The 18,664-nt window shown below is 42.2% G+C and overlaps 1 protein-coding gene across 1 annotated transcript in view; it reads left to right on the top strand.

Annotated features, from left to right (window-relative positions):
• Positions 1-18,664, top strand: part of LOC138798599 (uncharacterized) — a 41,383-nt gene that overhangs the window by 5,641 nt on the left and 17,078 nt on the right. Inside the window, exon 2 of the mRNA XM_069979118.1 lies at positions 8,948-9,687. Coding sequence (XP_069835219.1) covers positions 8,948-9,687 — 740 coding nt within the window. The remainder of the gene's footprint in view (positions 1-8,947; positions 9,688-18,664) is intronic.

Below are 18,664 nucleotides of genomic sequence, written 5' to 3'. Positions count from 1 at the left end.
TCTCTTTAAGGGTACTATTACACGGAACGATAATCGGCCGATTATCTCTCCATGTAATAAATACAACGATCAGCCGATGACAACGATCATCGGCTGATCGTTGATATAGGTTTGGACCTATTTTCGCTGGGCGCCGACCGCGCACCGCTACGTGTAATAGCGGTGCTCGGTCAGCGACTGACGATATACATTACCTATCCACGTTCCAGGGCTGCTGCTGCGGTCTTCTTCTCCCCGGGTCTTGCGTGCTCTAGCTTCAGAGTGGCCTGTCAGCTGACAGGCTGCCCGGCCAATCACAGGCTGCGGTGGTCCCGGCCTGTGATTGGCTGAGAGGCCTGTCAGGTGACACTGTGAAGTTAGAGCGCGCGGGACCTGTGGAGAAGAAGACCGCAGCAGCAACCCTGGAACATGGATAGGTAATGTATATAATTAAGCATATAATGTATATAATTAAGCCCTTGTTTAACGATTATCGGGCCGTGTAATAGGTCCAGCAGATCGCTGCTCGTTTACAGGTATTATCGGGCCCCCATCGGCCTGTGTAATACCACCCTAACACTTTGCACTGCACAAGTGTTGGCGAATACATTGATTTCAGCTTTACCAGATGATGTCATCTAACATATATTGAATGTTACTGTTACCCTCTTAGGGTAGGTTCACACGCAGTAAAACGGGCGGAATTCTGCAGCAGAGCCCCCGCCGCAAACTCCGCTCAGAATCCTGCCTGCCACAGTTTATCAATCGGATGCCTCGCACACCTCCAGTTTACGCTGCACTCAAAGAATTGACATGGAGAGCGTAGGCGGGCGAGGTATCCTATTGACACACGCCTGTTCTAAGGGTATGTGAACATACCCTTATGGCAGATATTGTGGTAAAGAATAATCATTTTTGACAACTAAAGGCCTGATCCTTTGTTCTCAAGTAGGATAACTTGCCACCTTAGGTGTCTGATGGCAGCCTTTTACCCTCTCCTTACTGTGAGTACAGCTGTTGGCCTAAGCTGGCAGCTTGCTAAATTGCATTGCCAGCTTTAGGCTGTACTTTTATTATACCCACCCCCTGCTCTCATGATTAGATCATGATTTGTACATTGCAGGAGAAGAACTGAAGCAGCATCCCCCTCCTCCCATGTACTTGTCACTTTTGTCAAAGTTTCATGTATTCCCAATAAATTGCTTTAATGTAAAATAGATATAGGAGCACACACACTGATGTTATTCTGTATTGGAGTATTCCGCCAGATTGAATTTTTGTTTCTGGATAATGGCCACTTAAGCAGATAAAGATGATGTGATTTATGATAGCTGAAAAGCAAATGAGTGGTCATAAAAGTGACAATATTGTGAAAGAATAGTAAACAAGGCTGCATTTCACTTCGTGTCTCACACTCTCTGCTTGTCCTTGCCTTTCTAGTCCTGACCTTTCCTTCTTTTTCTCTTTCATCACCTCATCTTTCTCCTCCTGACAGGAATTCTACTACCATTTGCTTAAAAGGATTGCCCAAGTGTTTAGGAAATTAAACATGCTGCAGGAAATGTTACATAATAAAAAAACAAACCTAACTCACCTGTCAGATCCCCTGTGCCGTTGCTCTGGTGGTCCCCGCCAGTCTGTGTTTACTCTACATGACATGCCGCACATACAAGCATCACTACATGGCCTGGATTACTGCGGCTTCTGCTCCTGGAAGCTTTGCAAACAGACAGCTGACCATTGTGACAACACTTATGGATGGTTTCTGGCCATATTACCTCCTTAACGTTGTCAAGCACAGCAGCAGTGGTAGGTGAAGGTCAAGGTATGACCTGCTTAGTAGCTCCAATAGATAGGCCATGTCATTTAGAAACACAGGCGTAATGGTATGGGCCTGCATTTCTTCAAGCTTTTTCTCATCTCTTATTATCTTATGGATTTGTCCTTCTTTATTTAATAATGCAGATACTTAGCATGGATATTTGTAACCTGTTCTTACCAAAGGAAATTGACTTATAATCAATAGAGCTACGTAAATCTGTGCCATATGGAAACTCAGATTAGGTAATAGATAAAAGGGTATGAATAGTAGTGGAAAATAAGGAGAAATTAAAGGAGAACTCTGGGCAAAATCTATTTTTTAATATGTTACTACATAAGCAAAGTTAAACAAATTCCTAATGTACATATAATGCACATATAATGCTATTTGCCTCAAATTAGTGGATCAGGCAGGCTTTAATTTCTCTCTCTAAAAAAAAAGGAGGTCACGACCTGGTTATATATACCTAAAGGGTCCAGCAGGGGCTCAGTATATGTAGAAGTAGAAGTCTATGCAGAAGTATCCGTAGTGCAATCATCCACATCCCCAGCCCCCTCCCATGCAGCGGGTAAACTCTTTAGTTACCATCTATCCCGTTCCCATCTGCCTCCCTCCTTCCCCGTGCTGCCTGGTGCCTGCTCATGTGCCTCCCTGCCTCCTGCCCGCCCCATGCTGCCTGGTGCCATGCAGCGGGGTGAGCGCTCCTTACCTGCTTTTTTCTATCGGTCCCTGCCATCTCTCTCCGACTGCAGTAATTGATCAGCAGAGGAAGGCAGGTAAGGAGCGCTCACCCTGCTGCATGGCAACAAGCAGCACAGGGCTAGGCACATGAGCGGGCAGCACGGGGAGGCAGGCTGGCATATGAGTGGGTACCAGGCAGCACAGGCAAGAAGCCTGGCACAGGAACGGGCAACACGGGGAGGGAGGCACATAAGCGGGCATCAGGCAGCACAGGGAGGGAAGTTGGCACATAAGTGGGCACCGTGCAGCACAGGGAGGAAGGCACATGAGTGGGCAGCACGGGGAGGGAGGGAGGCAGATGGGAATGGGATAGATGGTAATTAAAGAGTTTACCCGCTGCATGGGAGGGGACTGGGACAGGGATGATTGCACTACATATACTTTTGCATAGACTTCTACTTCTATACTTCTACATATACTGAGCCCCCTGCTGGACCCTTCAGGTACATACACCCAGGTTGTGATGTCACACCTCTATAGAGAAATTGAAGCCTGCCTGATCAACTAGATTGAGGGAAATAGCACTATATGTGCATGTCCCATAATTAGTGTACCTCAGGAATTTGTTTAACTTTGCTTATCTAATAAAATATAAAAAAATAGATTTTGCCCAGAGTTCTCCTTTAACCAAAAACAGGAGTGGGTCTAAAACTCTTTCTATTATAATATTTCTGTGGGTTCTACAGAGATAATATCATTATAATGAATACTTTGTAGCAGTGCAAAGAAAAGACAAAAACAGCTTAGATAACCTAAGTCTTGGCATGAACCCACTGCCATATAATAACCCGGCTGGGGTAAGGGGGTGGCTGTTGTTTTTCACTTGCTCTTCTTCTGGCTTCCTACCTCATCATTGTTGTTGCTGGATAAACAGGACGCAAACATTTTGTAAACGTAAACAGCAGAATAATTTATCTTTGTACTGCAGTGGATGTACTCTAAAAGTGACATTTTCTTCTCCAGGGGATAGTAGAACAATGCTTACTTTATTCATACGAGTCAAAGATGTTCCTGTTCATTTATGAACTTCCTTTTATTGTTTTATCATTTCTGAAATCAGTTATTTATCATGAAGCCAGTTATTCCATTGGCACATGCTTTGGCACATGTGTGACTGCAATGAAGGAACACTACACAGTACACAGTACAGTACAAGTACAGTGTGCTCTGTGTAGGTATGAAGATGCTGTTTTCAGTTATTATTATAATGCTTCGATTGTAATAGAAAAGTCACTACTCTATCAACAGCTAGGGCACTTATCAAAACATCCTATAGACATCATGGAAGGACTCCAATTGGGACACTCGTCTATTGGCCACAATGGAGATCCTAGGTGTGGTGGACCCATCCCATGCATATACTACATTGAAGATGATAATTGAATTGATTCACCAGCATGTAATATTACATTACCCTTGCAGAACCCAGTCCAAGCTTTCCCCCTGCGATAAGGGATGAGCAACAGAGATTTCTACAACCAGTCCCCCCAGTAGGCATCTGCCAAATAACACCCATTATATTCTACTAATATGCACTGGTTTTATACTAGGTAACCATGAACATTATCAGGATGCATAATAATCATAGTTAAGTTTGCATTTTAAAAATATTCATTATAATTAGAGATAAGCGAACCTCGAGCATGCCCGAGTCCATCCGAACCCAATCATTTTCTTCATTTGATTAGCGGTGGCTGCTGAAGTTGGATAAAGCCCTAAGGCTATGAGGAAAACATGGATATAGTCATTGGCTGTATCTATGTTTTCCAGACAACCTTAGAGCTTTATCCAACTTCAGCAGGTGAAAGGATCTTATCAACTCTGACAAGGGCCAAAATGCGAGCACTAGGTCACTTACTCTGAGCATCTACAAACAGCAGTCCTTTTGGGTCTGTTCATAGTATGTAGTGGTTGGCACTCATACATCGTCCAAGGAAGGACTACTGGTAAACATATGACAGGGCCAAGGCAAAGGATGGTCTGTTACTAATGTTAAGTAACAACTAATAACAAGTAGTAGCACAAAATTGCTGAAAAGGTGAATGCTATGATAGAAAGGTAACAGAACACAGATTACAAGTGAGCTTTACAAGTATGGGCCACATACTGGCCAAGGTAGCCTTGCGTGTCTAAATGCCTAGAATAGGCACATGTGCACCACAAGTACCCATGCCAGTGGAGGCAATGTGATGTTCTGAGCAATGTTCTACTGGGAAACCTTGAGTTTAGGCATTTCTGTAGATGTTATTCTGGCATGGTTCTTCATGCTCATGGTAATCTCTAATGGTATTAGCCTTTTTTTAACAGGATTGCCCCCTGACACACTGTACCAGTAGTTTAGGAAAGATATGAGGAAGATCATAAGAGTTCAAGGTCTTCACTTGGCCTCTAAATTCCCCACATATGCTCGATTAAGTATCTGAGGGATGTGCTGGAAAAACAAGTCCTATCCGTGGAACCTCCACCTCATGTCTCTAGGACACATCAAAAGTTTTTTTTAAATAATAGATACATTTTAAAGGATCTACTACTAATGCTGTCAGATAGCACAGGACACCTCGGAAAACCATTCCATTCATATGGAACCATTTTTGGATGTATGTGACATAGAGATAATTGTTTCTATAGCCAATATCCTATGGCATCTGCTCAGCAACAGTCACAGTATTATAAGTTTGCGCTCAGATTTTAATTTTGAAGAAAGAAATTATAATATTGAGCTGTTACATGAAGAAGAAACATTGCATGCTTACCTCTCTGTGCTCCCCCAGTGTCCTGTTGTGACAGCCTGCTCAGCCAATCACTGGCCGCACCGCTGTCCTATCTCAGTCAGTGGGGACATCAGAGCAGTACTGAAATAGCATACAGGGGTTTGATAGGTATTATGATTAGTGTTATAGCTTTCTCTTGGTCGGGACATAGTGTTGTACTTTCTGATTTTTACCATAAGCCCTCTACTGTATTTTTGTATGTGTCTGATTTTATACTAAGGCATATGAAGATACTTTTGTTTGGTTCTCCACAATCTGACTAATGAAGAAGTCATAATGTTTCATTGTAATTCTACCCTATAAGCATTATTTCCACTATTATCTCCACTTCCTACCAACACCTGCATACATTACCAGTTCAAGAGCAAGCAATGTCAGATATATGTGTGACTTGTGACTATGTCTTCTGACATTGCAGAAGAGTGGCTACACAGTTTGTTGTAAAACATGTAGTTGGCTTTGTGGCACACTACCACAACGTGTGAACCCAGCCTTAAGATCAGCAGGTGCATGTTGGATTTATACAGGGTGTGTGAAGAAATTCAGCATCTCAGTGCAAGGGAATGAGTGTCTGGTATATTTTTCTTCAAGATCATTTATCTCATTGTTTCCATGGACTCATGTAAAGTTCCAGAAGAGGCACATTTAATATTTGCTAGGCTGGTTTCACACTGCCTCAAAATTTAGCAAAACACCATTGTTTTTTTTTTTTCTGCAAAAACGCCAGCTGCCATTTGTTAGCTGGAAGTCAATGGACGTTTATCAGATGCCTTACATACTTCGCCTTTTTTTGGTTTGGCGTTTTTCTCTTCTCTCTGGTGTTTTTTGGGGGCTCTATGGCAGTTTTTCCAAGAGGCAGCATGCTGAGAGTGTGGAGTTTTGTTGCAATTTTCTCCTATAAGGGTGCGTTCACACCTACAGGATCCGCAGCAGATCTGCAGCAGATCCGCAGCAGATTTGATCATGCAGATTTGTTGCTGTGTTCAGTTATTTAAATTAAATCTGCTGCGGATCCGTAGCGGATCCGGTAAGTGTTAACGTACCCTAAAAATCAATAGGACTTCTTTTGCTCATCTAAAAAAATGCCATAGCTTATTTATAGTGTTTAAATAGTGTTTCTTGTGCCCAAAATCTGAGAGCGTGGCCCCCACAGGGGTCCTGACGCTGTTTAGCTGGTTGAGTAAAGATCCGCCGGACGCTGGGAGGATAGGTTTAACCCCGACCCGCCCGCCCTACACCCCACAAAGCATGGTCTGGCCCCCAGGGGGTTTAGTTAGCCCCCCCCCTTAGCGACCTGGTTCACAGAAAACTCAGTGTGCCAGGTCTGCCACCTGCCCCAGCAAGGAGGGGGTCACTTAATGCCTTCCCTTCCGGCACGTCTGGATTTGGGTCGGCATTCAGACCCGCACACGTACTTCAGGGAAGAAGTCTGTGATGGGGTCTGAACACTGACCCAAAAAAACATCAAACACACACAATAAACACATAAACACAAAACGCCAGAAAAAAATGCAAATCCAAAAAAGTACAAACGCATGGAAAAAAAACACCTTTTGCAGCATTGTTGTTTTTTCTGACGTTTTTGTGGAGGCAAGAAAAACATCACATCAATTGCTTATTTGGTACAATATTTAAAAGAGGAGCATGTTGTGAACTTTTTTACCTTTTAGACTCATAGATTGCACATTTTATGTGCCATAACACACACTTCTTATAGACAATTTCGTAGGCATTGTTCTTACTGTACATGGCAGCATTGATGCCATTTTTGTAGGATTTTTTTTTTAAAATGTGCTTTATAGCTACATTGACTTCTATTGAAGAGTTTTCTAGGCATGCTCTGTAACCTGTGCACAAGTCATTGTGCAATGGGAGGATGGAGAACTGTGACAATCACCTATTGAGAACAGTAGATCTTCTGTTGTCTGTATACTGGTGTCATCTTTTACTGCAATTCTGCATGTGATCATAAGGAGGATACTGCTGAAAAGTAATATTTACGGAACGGAAAGTGGCAGATTATTAATAGACTTAGTGGCCTGACTAAAAAGAATTGCAAGTAAAATAGAAAATTAAAATAAAAGAAGCAACAACTGCAGCATTTCCAGTTTTCCCTGATAACTGTAGCCCTGCCACTTCTGAGACGGACTCATCTCTGGAATTACAGCCTGCCCGGCCAATCACTGATTGAGACGGAACAGCACCACAGCCTGTAATAGGCTGAGCTGCCTAGACAAGTCCGTGTCGGAAGGGGTGGGACTGCAGTCGGTGGGGGAAACCTTAGATTAAGCAGGACATCGGGGGAGGGCATAGAGGTAAGCAAAGGCTCTTTACTATCTTCTATATAACTGCAGCTATGTACAGTAGCACAACCTTTCTCAGGCCAGATAACGTCTTCAACCACTAATTTTGAACTGAGAGGGGACAAAAGGAGTCTGATCTTTCATACAGGGTAATGTATATTGATGCTAACCTAGTACAAATTCATTGATTGATTAAAATCACCATTGGCTAATAAAATTACAGTACAAAAATAGTTTAAGGCTATGTTCACACTACGTATATTTCCGGCCGTAGTGCGAACCGCGAATATACGCCCGTAGTTATGAGGTTGATGCGTACGCTGGAAAGTATAAGATATACGCCCGCACAATGCACACTACGTATGAGCCTACGGGTGGATCGTATACGGCGCCGTGAAAAATGAACAAGACCATTGTTTGCGGCCGGAACTGTTCCAACTCACGGCCGTGGATTTCCATGCGGTCCCGTACAAAGTACTTATTTCAGCCAAATTAAACTTGATTTTTAGATCCAAAAGGTTCTGTGTGGTTTATTGGGCTGGGCGAAGATTTCCAAGTAAATGACCTGTTTCAGACCGCTTCGAAACAAGCTAGGAAGCATAACTGTACTACGGGCGTATGTTTGCGGTTCGCCCGTATCTTCACAATTCGCCCGCATGTCTATTTTTCAGACGGCCTCAGTTTCAGCCGCACATGTCAGGCCGCGTCAGGTCTCATACGTAGTGTGAACAAAGCCACACAAAATAAATAAAAAATACACTGAATATAGACAAAATAGGAGATTTATCAAGCATTCGTATGTAAGATTCTCCTTGTTGCAACCAGTCACAGCTCAGCTTTTATTTCTCATATTGATCCAGTAATATAAAAGCTAAACTGTGGTTGCAACAAAGTGAATTTTTGAATGCTTGATAAATTTTCATCAGTATGCTTGATAAAACCAGTATCCCTGGTTGTGCCATTTTCTTGTTTAACAAAGGACTCATCAGAACAAAATAAAAAGTTATGATAGACATAATGTGAAGAGGCAAAAAGTAAAATAAAATGTTGTTTCTGAAGGCTAAAAGCCAAAAGAGGTAATTGAAAGAGGGGGTAAAAATATCCTCAAACCATTGCAGAAAAAATCCTAAACAAACAAGAAAACACACAATTAGAGGTGCAGTGGTGTCCCGCCTGAATGGCTACAGTGGGTGGGATGACAAAAAATGCAGAAGAAGTGGAGACCAGCGGGGAACTGGGAGCATTGGTGGGGCAGCTTTTATTGTCATCCAGATTTTATCTGGAAAATCTAATTAAGTTACTAAATAATTCCAACTAATTTGTTTCCACAGGGAAGAAAAGTAACGCGTCTGAAGGAGAAGTAGTGCTGACACATATGAAGAAGCTGATAAATGATTATGAAAATGACTCTTTAAGTGCTCAAAGCTTAAATGGAGATCGATACGATCACACAGATGCCTGTTCAGATTGTCCATCTGATGTTCCCGCTAAAGAAAATAATGTATGTGAACTGCCCGTGTGTGACCCTCTTCAGCAGTTTAAGAGGTTGTATAAGTTTGAGTCAGAGGATTCTGGGGTGGAGATGCCAAGTGGAGCAAACTCACCTTCTACCCCCAAAGGTTCTGAGAAAAGTTTTGTAATGCACAGCAGAGATTCATCCTGTGACTCTGGGGTCCTTAGTGCATCTTCATCACCTACTGTAGGCCACATGGAAATGAACGCAGGAACAACTGTGGATGTGGCTGACACCTTCCTTTCTAATGTAGACCAGTTTAAGGAAGACATGGACAATGGTAAAGAAGATGGCGATGACAATGAAAATAGTGTCGAAGATTTTATTGACTGCCAAGAGGAGGAGCTAGATTTACCCCCGTGTGGTGAGGAAAATGAACCTGCAGCCATCACTTTGTTTAATACAGAGCTTTCCTCTACAATGGAGGAGGAAACCAAAGCCATGAATGACTTTTACAAAGACACTTTTGATGATATCCAGAATTTGCATAAGTTAAAAAGATGCCCAACAAGTGACAGCCTGGATGAATATATGGATGAATGTTGCAGGATTAGTGAGGTAAGTCCATTTCTTCTGCATGTAGGACATGTATTGCCATGAATTTACTAATGTAAAGCAGTTTAAGTCCAACAATAAGGAACTCACAAGATTGGAACTCATTTAAAGAGCCTATTTCAGTTGCAGTTAAAGGCAATTTGTCAGCTGCAATTCAGTTTCCAAACTGCTGACACTGTTAAATTGCTGTTAGGACAAGAAGACACATGTTACCTTTCATATATCTGTCTGTGCTTCCAGAACACAATATACACAATGTTTTTATTCTCTGGTATGAGGAGTCAAAGAGACTTTACTGAGCTCCTGAAGTGCAACAAGCTTTCCTACTCAGGGGCCGGCTCCACGGACGAGACTGACTGACAAACACTGACTAATTGACACAGAAACTGACTGACTGACAGACTGACTGACACACCCACTGACACACTCAGACACTAACACACAGCACTAACAGCTCAGTCTTCTCTCTGTCGGGCTGCTTTCCACACTGAGAGGTTGAGGACCTTCCGGTCATGTGATCATGTCCTGCTCATGTCTTCTGATATTCAGCACTCCCAGCGCCCCTCTCCCTCTCTGGGCCATTACAGGCACTTGCCAGGGTGAGCCCTGTGCTGACACCAGCCCTGCCCTTACCTGACCCTGCTTGGGACTCAGCTTCCAGGTGTTAAACATGGAGGGGAGGGAGGGGACAGATGCAGCAGATGAGGGCTCGGTAAAGTTTTTGACACCTTGTGCCACAGAATAACAGCATTTTTCTACCCCCTGGAAGCACAGCTGGATATATGAAAGATACCATATGTCTCTTTGCACTAACAGCTATAGAACAGTGTCAGCAGTTTGGAACGTGAATTTCAGTTGACAGATTCCCTTAAAGGAGTATTCACTACACAGCACTCAACTCTTGTCTATGTTATCCATGAAATATAGGTTTTTGTTTTAAGAGAGTTAAGTTTCCCTAAAACCATCTCCTATGTCTAGTTCAGCAAGAAGCAAAGAACATTTTCCCTGGCACCTCTGTTAGTACGGATGGGCTGGCCAACAGTATTGCAGCTGATAGTAGTTAACCGTTGACAAGTAGTGCTATTAAATGTATGTGTTTTGGACCTCTGACAAATAATGTCTTTTTAACATAGGAAAATATTTGAGCTGCTCAAGTATAGTATCCAACCCAGTACAATGTGGCGGAACTCTGCGGTTAACGGAGCTTATTTAACTTCCCAACTAAACCTGTTACTCAATACCTGTTTGCTGGTCTAAAGCCAAAGCTATACTAAACTACAAAGGACAAGTGTTTAAATTTCACTTCCCAATAAAGAAAGAGCAAGACAATTACCTAATCTGTGGATAAGCAAATGGAATGAGATTTTAATTCTGTGTTCATCACCACCAGTGGCATACAATGAGAGGGGAACCATTGCAATGACCAACATAACTGTGCTGGATTCTTCACCCACAACAGGCGCGTCTGGTGTTTGTTTCCCTCACTGCAGTCTTTTTGAAAAGGTGAATCTAGGATAGGAGCTTGCTAAAGAGCAGCAAGGAGGTGGAACTGAGGACCCATGGGGACTGTCTCATCTGACAACATTCCCTTGTGGCTACTAGGAGGACTCAAGAGACACCCCCCCCCCCCTATTTATTATATTCAAATAGTCCAATAGGGCAAATAGGTACAATTAGTTGTCCTAAGGCCTGATTTACATAACACCTCCTTACCCCCTCCCCAATACCTGACCCTGACCTGACCGGACTCCAGGTGTCAATCAAGCAGAATAAGGGAATAAGTAAGGGTATAAGGGCCCTATTCCACCGGACGATTATCGTTCAGATTATCGTTAAATCGTTCGAATCTAAACCATAATCGTTCGGTTGAAATGCAGTTAACGATTAACGACTGAACGAGAAATCGTTGATCGCTTTATAAGACCTGGACCTATTTTTATCGTTGCTCGTTCGCAAAACGTTCGCAAATCATTCGCATTGAATAAGACATCGTTCGGTCGTTCGCAATAGATACGAACGCAATAGTGATTAAATAGCGAAGAAAAATGATCGCAATTACGATCATAAGTAACGATTATCGTTCCATGGAAATGAGTGAACGTTTTCAGGTTTTTCGCAATAGCGGTCGTTTGAGATCGTTAATCGTTAACAATTATGCAAACGATAATCGTCCGGCGGAATAGGGCCCTTAGGGTATGTTCACACTACAGAATAGGTGAGGAATTTCGACTTGAAATTCTACCTGTCCCATTTATTCAAGAGCAACCGGCCCAAAGATTTGACATGTCCAAACTTTTTGGGCGGATCGAGAATTGTGCTTGAGAAATCAGATTGAATCAATGGGACAGGCAGAATATTGAAAATCCTTGCCTATTCTGTAGTGTGAACATACTCTTATACCCTTACTTCAATTCTCGATTGACACCTGGAAAATAAAACCTTTTTTGTACATCCTGGAAGCACAGCTGGATATATGAGAGGTACCATGTGTCTCCTTGACCTAACAGCTATCTAACAGTGTCAGCAGTTTGTAATGCAAACTACAGCTGACAGATTCCCTTTAAAGTGCTGTAAAGTTTTAGGGGGACATTTATTTTCTGGTGGAGATGCCATTTTGTGGCACACATGGGCCAAATGCGTGTAAATATATTCGCAAACACTTGTTTTGAGAATATTTTATTTGGATTGGATCTTTCTGCGCCACTTGTTCCAGAGGGGGGGGGGAGGGGCGCCACCGCGTAATGAGGGGGTACATCCGCAAATGTATAATTATTAACTATCCATATGTGATAATGTTAGTATTACTCCAGAACGTGACACTGTGGATTCTATTGTAAAACACCAAATGGACATGAATAGCTGTTGATTATATTGCAAAGAATTCATTGAACAACAAATATTGGCTCATGTCATATAGAGGAGAATGGATATGTCTGCTTTGACTGATTCTATAGCAAAACTTTTTTTCTTCGAACTGAAAGGATTAAGCAGCAAGAAAGGGTTTGTGGTGCTTTGTATATTCCTCGTAAGTGCATTGACTTCTAATCATTAGGCTGCGCACATCATTGTTCCTTAGGCTCAACAGTTCTTAGCTAATAGCCTTGAGGCATTCCTTCTCTCTACGTGGCCCCCTCACATACAGTAATTAGCAGTCATTGGAGGCCACACATGACAGACAAGCTGGACACAGGACACAGAACAGCCATTATAGAATATTTAAGGATGACTTAAAAGTCCTCGCAGGCCATGAAGAATGCATTTCCTTTGTCCTGCCATGTAACTTTTTGCATGGTACAACAAGCTACATTTTTCAACACAGGTTCTACATTGATTAAATTATTTATGTTTCAAGCCAATAAAGGCATCTTTGTTGAATGAGGCTTTATAAGCAGTCTGGCCCGGCTCCAGCTCCCGTTGCTTCTATACTTCAGAAGCTCAGGTTTATCCCCTGCGCTGACAGATTGTTGTTTTCTGTTCAACCTGTATCATCGCCGGGCTTTAAAAGCAATCATGTAATTTATCTTCAGAAGAAAAAGAAAATTGCGATCAGAGATATGGCGCTTTGTTAAACATTCATTGAAAATGACATCAATCTTACGAGAACATTGTAAACAGTGAACTGAAAATTTAACACTATTAAAGGATTGGTTGATATGTTTACTCTGGAACACTAGGAGATTACTCATGGCGGATCACACATGAATCTATCATATAACTCGCCCTTATATCAGATGATGTGTGCAAAGACCTATAAAGGTCAGTATACCATGTAAGAACAAAAGAAAGGAACGTATAGAAAGAATGAAAAAGGAACATAAGGGAACCCCATATGACATTGAAACATTAGGACACATATACTTACTAGAGAGGAACCACCTCTATAGGGTCTTCAGTAAGATTCCAGACGCTATCAGTGGACAGTGGTATGCATACTGCAGAAGCTGACCAGGGAATGGGTCTAAGCCCTGGGTGGTCTCATCACCTTTGCTACTGTGCATGGAGAACCTGATTAGGACTCCCCTCTACAGAGAAACTGCATAATCCATGAACAAGGGAGTAAGGAATTGGCTCAAGGGTCATAGAATGATATAGAGGGGAAACCAATCACTAAGGCATATATATTAGATATGTGTCAGTCAGCCTTTAGAGAGAGCAGATGCCCATCTAATGTGTGTAGTGACCTCCCAAGTGGGCTTGTTGGATTTCAAGAACTGAATGATTTTGTTCTTACGGACATAAGCCAGGAGTCTGGTACTAGATTTCGCCTTCCTCCACAATGGAGAATACATGTACACTAAGCTGTGCCAAGCTGGCAATTATATGGGGGAGTGGGAGAGCTCTTATGGGTATGGCCATTTTAAGCCTATCTTAACTGGATGGCAAAACCCAGCACCATAATGGGAGATGCATTTTCATTGTTCCAGGGCCAAACTCACTCTTCTTTGAACATCACTAAAGTGGACATATGAACAAGGAGATATGGACTTGGAACATGTACATTGTCTAGAGGATATTCCTAAATCAGTGTAGGGGTAGTCATGAAAACCACCTGTATGTAATTAAGAAAGCAGGAAGGGGAGATAGGAAATAAAAGGAATAGTCTATATACATGTCTACAATCACATGTCATGGACAGAGCCCTCAGTGGCTGCTACGGTTGCCTTCTCTTGTCCCCAGTTACAGCTGAAATAAAACTAGAATACAAACAGTTTCAGAAGCAAAATGCTGTGTAAACTGAAAAAAGAACACTGTTTTAGATACTTTAAAGCATAACTATCATTTATTAGGTTTTGATATGTTGTTCAAACATGTCAAAGGTTGGGATCACACCGGTTCTCAGTTCTGAGACCCACTGCAATCAGTCATAGCTGGGGAAATTGTGCAGCCACGTACTTCTCTCCACAGCTGTTCCACCCGATCCAACAAATTACCGTGGTTAACGTTTCCCCCCTTTTCCCTCTGCAGCAAGTCTGAAGATTTTGATCTTGTACAATCCTAAATGTCTAAACTACATGTCAAAAGTTAATATAAATGACACTAAAGCTTTAAAATAAAACATACTTTTTACCTTTAAATCATGTTTATTTTCCTACGGACTGTAATATATTCAATAAGACTACATTGTCCTGTGAGCGCGGATACTATAGTGTATTTTGCTTTATTATCTTTCATAACAATAATTACATTTTAAAGAAAACATATTCTAGAGTTTCCCTAGAATTTAATAACTTATCTTTTATTGGAAATGAAATACAAGTACTGGCCCCAGCCTTGGGCTATTGTCTGTCTCAGTAAAAACAAAGGCACAGAGAATATTGTAAGACTTACTCAACACCCTGTTTTTTATTTTTATATCTTTATCTGCTGGAACTCATATTCACTCAAACCATCATTTCCTGTATAGGAAATAGCCAGCGTACTGTTATTTCAACCAGAAGACTCAATGTTACAGCATTATGAGAAATGGGAAATCGTAACCTTATGCTATACTGAATATAATGTACAGTACTATACTCTGTACAGTACTATAAAATGTATGTTGTACGCTACAGCAAGTTAAAGAGGAAGTCCCATAAAAAAATAAAATCGGCAGTCAGGGATGTGAGAGAAAATAATAAACATAAATGTGTCTCTGTTGCGCCACTCCCAGGTTCCGTTCAGAGCAGCCGGCTGTCATCTTTTGCTGGAGACGGGGCACGTCACATTACCAGGTCTTCCAGCTGCAAGCTCAAGGCCTGGATGAGCGATCGCCCGTTCAGCCAGTCAGTGTTGTCCCACAGTCTGTGTTGTCCCACAGTGTCCCGCCCCAGTCACTGATTGGCTGAGTGGGCAATCACTCAGCTAGCAAAGCTGCAGGACCCCAAGGCGGCGCTATAAGGCACGAGGAGGGGTGAGTTTACTTGTTTATTATTTTCTGCCAAGCCCTCCCTCGACAACCCCCCCCCCCCCCCCGTCAGTTTTTGCAGGACTTTTCCTTTAAAGTAAATTGTTAAGTTGTTTGAATTTATCAGAACTCGAATAATAGAAGATTATAGGGAAGAAAGTGGATTGTGGCAACAGAGCATATTAATATGCATAGAATTTCTCATCCAGAAGGAAAAGGTCTGACTCTTTAGTGTAACCTATTAGTGGTAGCTTTCCTCTATATTGAAATGTAGAGGCAAATGATACAAAATACAGGGCGGCACACATGGACTATAGAAACATATAAGCTGGAACATAGATGTAGGTAAATCAGATCATGGAAAATAATAGTGACTTGTATTCTAGCAGTCACAGATTAAACCTATCATCTGGAACATGATACAGCAAAAGCATGTGTGGCATGCAGAAGTGACTAGCACTCATTAGCACTAATGTGCCGATCATGGACCATTGAGGTTCACCAGCAACAATGTAGAGACATCTGGAATAAAGTTCAGCTATAAGAGCCAGGTAATCTAAGAATTGAAATGGTCACTGTAGTTTTAAAAAGCCTTCTTCTATTTAGGTTATACCATATGGTAGAAAGAAACTCACAAGGCACCTACCCTTCTGCCTGATCCAGGGATGAGTATACAGGCAAACAGCCCATATAAATAGCTGTGCACCATAGAGTGTGCGTGTGCGTCGGGGGACTCATTAGCTCAATATCAGCAATTAGGAAAGGGCACTAAAACCCTCTTGTTATCACTCCATATGACAGGTTTTCTTTTAAAACCACAGATACACATTTAATAACATAAAAACAATAAAGCTGTAGAAGTTCACAGGGGTATCACAACTTCCCATAAGTCTTTTCCTATCCAGGCCATGGGTTCCGCAGTACCCAACTACTGTATGCTTTAAACTAGGGATGGTACGAACCCGAACTCTCGGCAATGATTCCCGCTGTCTTCCACCTCCGTGGAGAGGGTGGATACAGCGGGAGGACCGCCTGGAAAACTGGGATACAGCCATAGCCATAGGCGGTATCCCAGTTTTCCAGGCGGTCCTCCCGCTGTATCCACCCACTGTACGGAGCGGCCAGACAGCGGGAATCTGATGCCGAGCGTTCGGCGGGTTCGGACCATCCTTACTTTAAAGTGAATGTACCATCAGTACATTTGCTTTAAGTTTCGCAGATGAATAGAACATAGCTGGTGCGGAGAAGCCGGTTCCGCACTCCTATTTGAACCGTGGCCCGATTCCCGCACACCGTATGTAGTGAATTAGCTGTGATATGGTCAGATGACTCCAGTTAAAAGGCAGTAAGAAGATCAGGATTTTCTAGCATGTCCTGAGCCTCACAGTAAAGGAAGCTAAGATCAAGAAAAGGAAAACCATGCTGTGAAGTTGTTCCCAGCTGCAGACTCTATTTCTGATCACTAGGATGTTATTAAAAGAAGTCCACAAAGAAGACAATGCCTTGCACATTCCTCAGGGAATTGACTACTACGTAGGTCTGTGGTTTTCAAGGGGAATTTTGTCCTCTTTTTATTTTTACGTCAACTTTGTTATTTGAAGGAAATCGGTATGACCAGGTGACATAGGATAGTTGTTGGGAATGCTCTGGATAATATTGGGAGAAAATAAATTTTTTTTAAAGGTTCAGGTCATTTATAATTAACACATATAGGAAATAATCCAATTGTAAAGTCAGAAAGCACCTGACATTTTCAGACATTCTAGAACAATAGTAAGGAAATCCAGTCTATATTTACCTATTTGTTTCTTTGCGGTTCAGTGATGCTGAAAAAATAATATATACAAAAGACCATAACTCAAATTCCATATAACCTGCTGATCCAGTCAAAGACAACATATAACTGGGAGGGATGGACTTTTACTAGTCTAACCCCTGAATGTCTAAATAATGCTATATGATATACTGCAGCACTATACAGAGATTGTCACCATTCACATAGACACTCTGAGGCACCAGACTAAGCACCTGCATGCGTCCCACTAGACCTCCTTTATGGCAGTCGTACCCCCACCCTAGCCAGCGGCTAACTACCGGCCCAAGCTAACTACCGGCCCAAACAGTATCTATATTTCAAGGGAGTCCTGAACCACTCCGAGATCCCCTCCCACCACATCCAAGTCCACTCCAGTCAACTCCAACCCTGAGGACCCCCACCGCCACAGACGATAACACCTAACCCCTTAGGTGTTGGTGTACCGCCACACCGGCAGTGCCACATCAATCCCGTCCCGAAGGACAAGGACCACAAATCAGTCCCCAAGGCATTTAGGTGCACACAGTCACGTCTCCAGAATGCCCCCTCTCCAGACTCTAACTCCACATGGCGTATTGCTACAGCCCCATTCCTAGTCATGAACCTAGTCACACATTAGGGCCATTTACATAGGAAGGATCAGTATGTTTTTTATAAGTAATATGACATATAAATACCACTGGACAAACAGTTATCATGCTGGTAAGAGTATTTTAGTTACTATGGAGAAGGACTGGTTTTTGGGAATTTGTGCCTCTACTTATCTCTAGATGGAACGAGGGAAAACACAGATGAGATGGTTGTGATAGTCCCATGTAGATGTTATTGTAGGTACATCTAACCAATAGGTACTGCACCACTTGCACATAGGCTGTGTTTAGTATTGCGGCTAAGCCTTATTGAAGTGAAATATTTCTTATCGGTGTATGTTGTGTTTTTCCTCTGTTAGTCCTACTAGAAATGTATGTTTAAATATCAAATCTTGGTGTAACCAACTGGGGCGTGTCATTACATGGTTTAAAACTATCCAATCAAAGCTGCCAGTGGCAGATAGTGTAAGGACACACCCCCAGTTGGTAACACCCAGTTGGCTTTTGGTTAAACATTTTCAGTAAGAATAACAGATGAATGACTCATCACAGATCCATAATAATCCACAATTGTTATTTTATTGGGAAGAATTGGGAAGAATGTAATACTAAAACAGACAGGTCAGGAGAAGCCACAGGTCCTCTCTAATACTATCTTCAGATTATCATTTTCTCTAGAAGCTCTCTATG

The sequence above is a fragment of the Dendropsophus ebraccatus genome, chromosome 8 (assembly GCF_027789765.1).
Source record: "Dendropsophus ebraccatus isolate aDenEbr1 chromosome 8, aDenEbr1.pat, whole genome shotgun sequence".
Lineage (NCBI taxonomy): Eukaryota > Metazoa > Chordata > Amphibia > Anura > Hylidae > Dendropsophus > Dendropsophus ebraccatus.
This window is presented reverse-complemented; position numbering and strand designations above follow the sequence as displayed.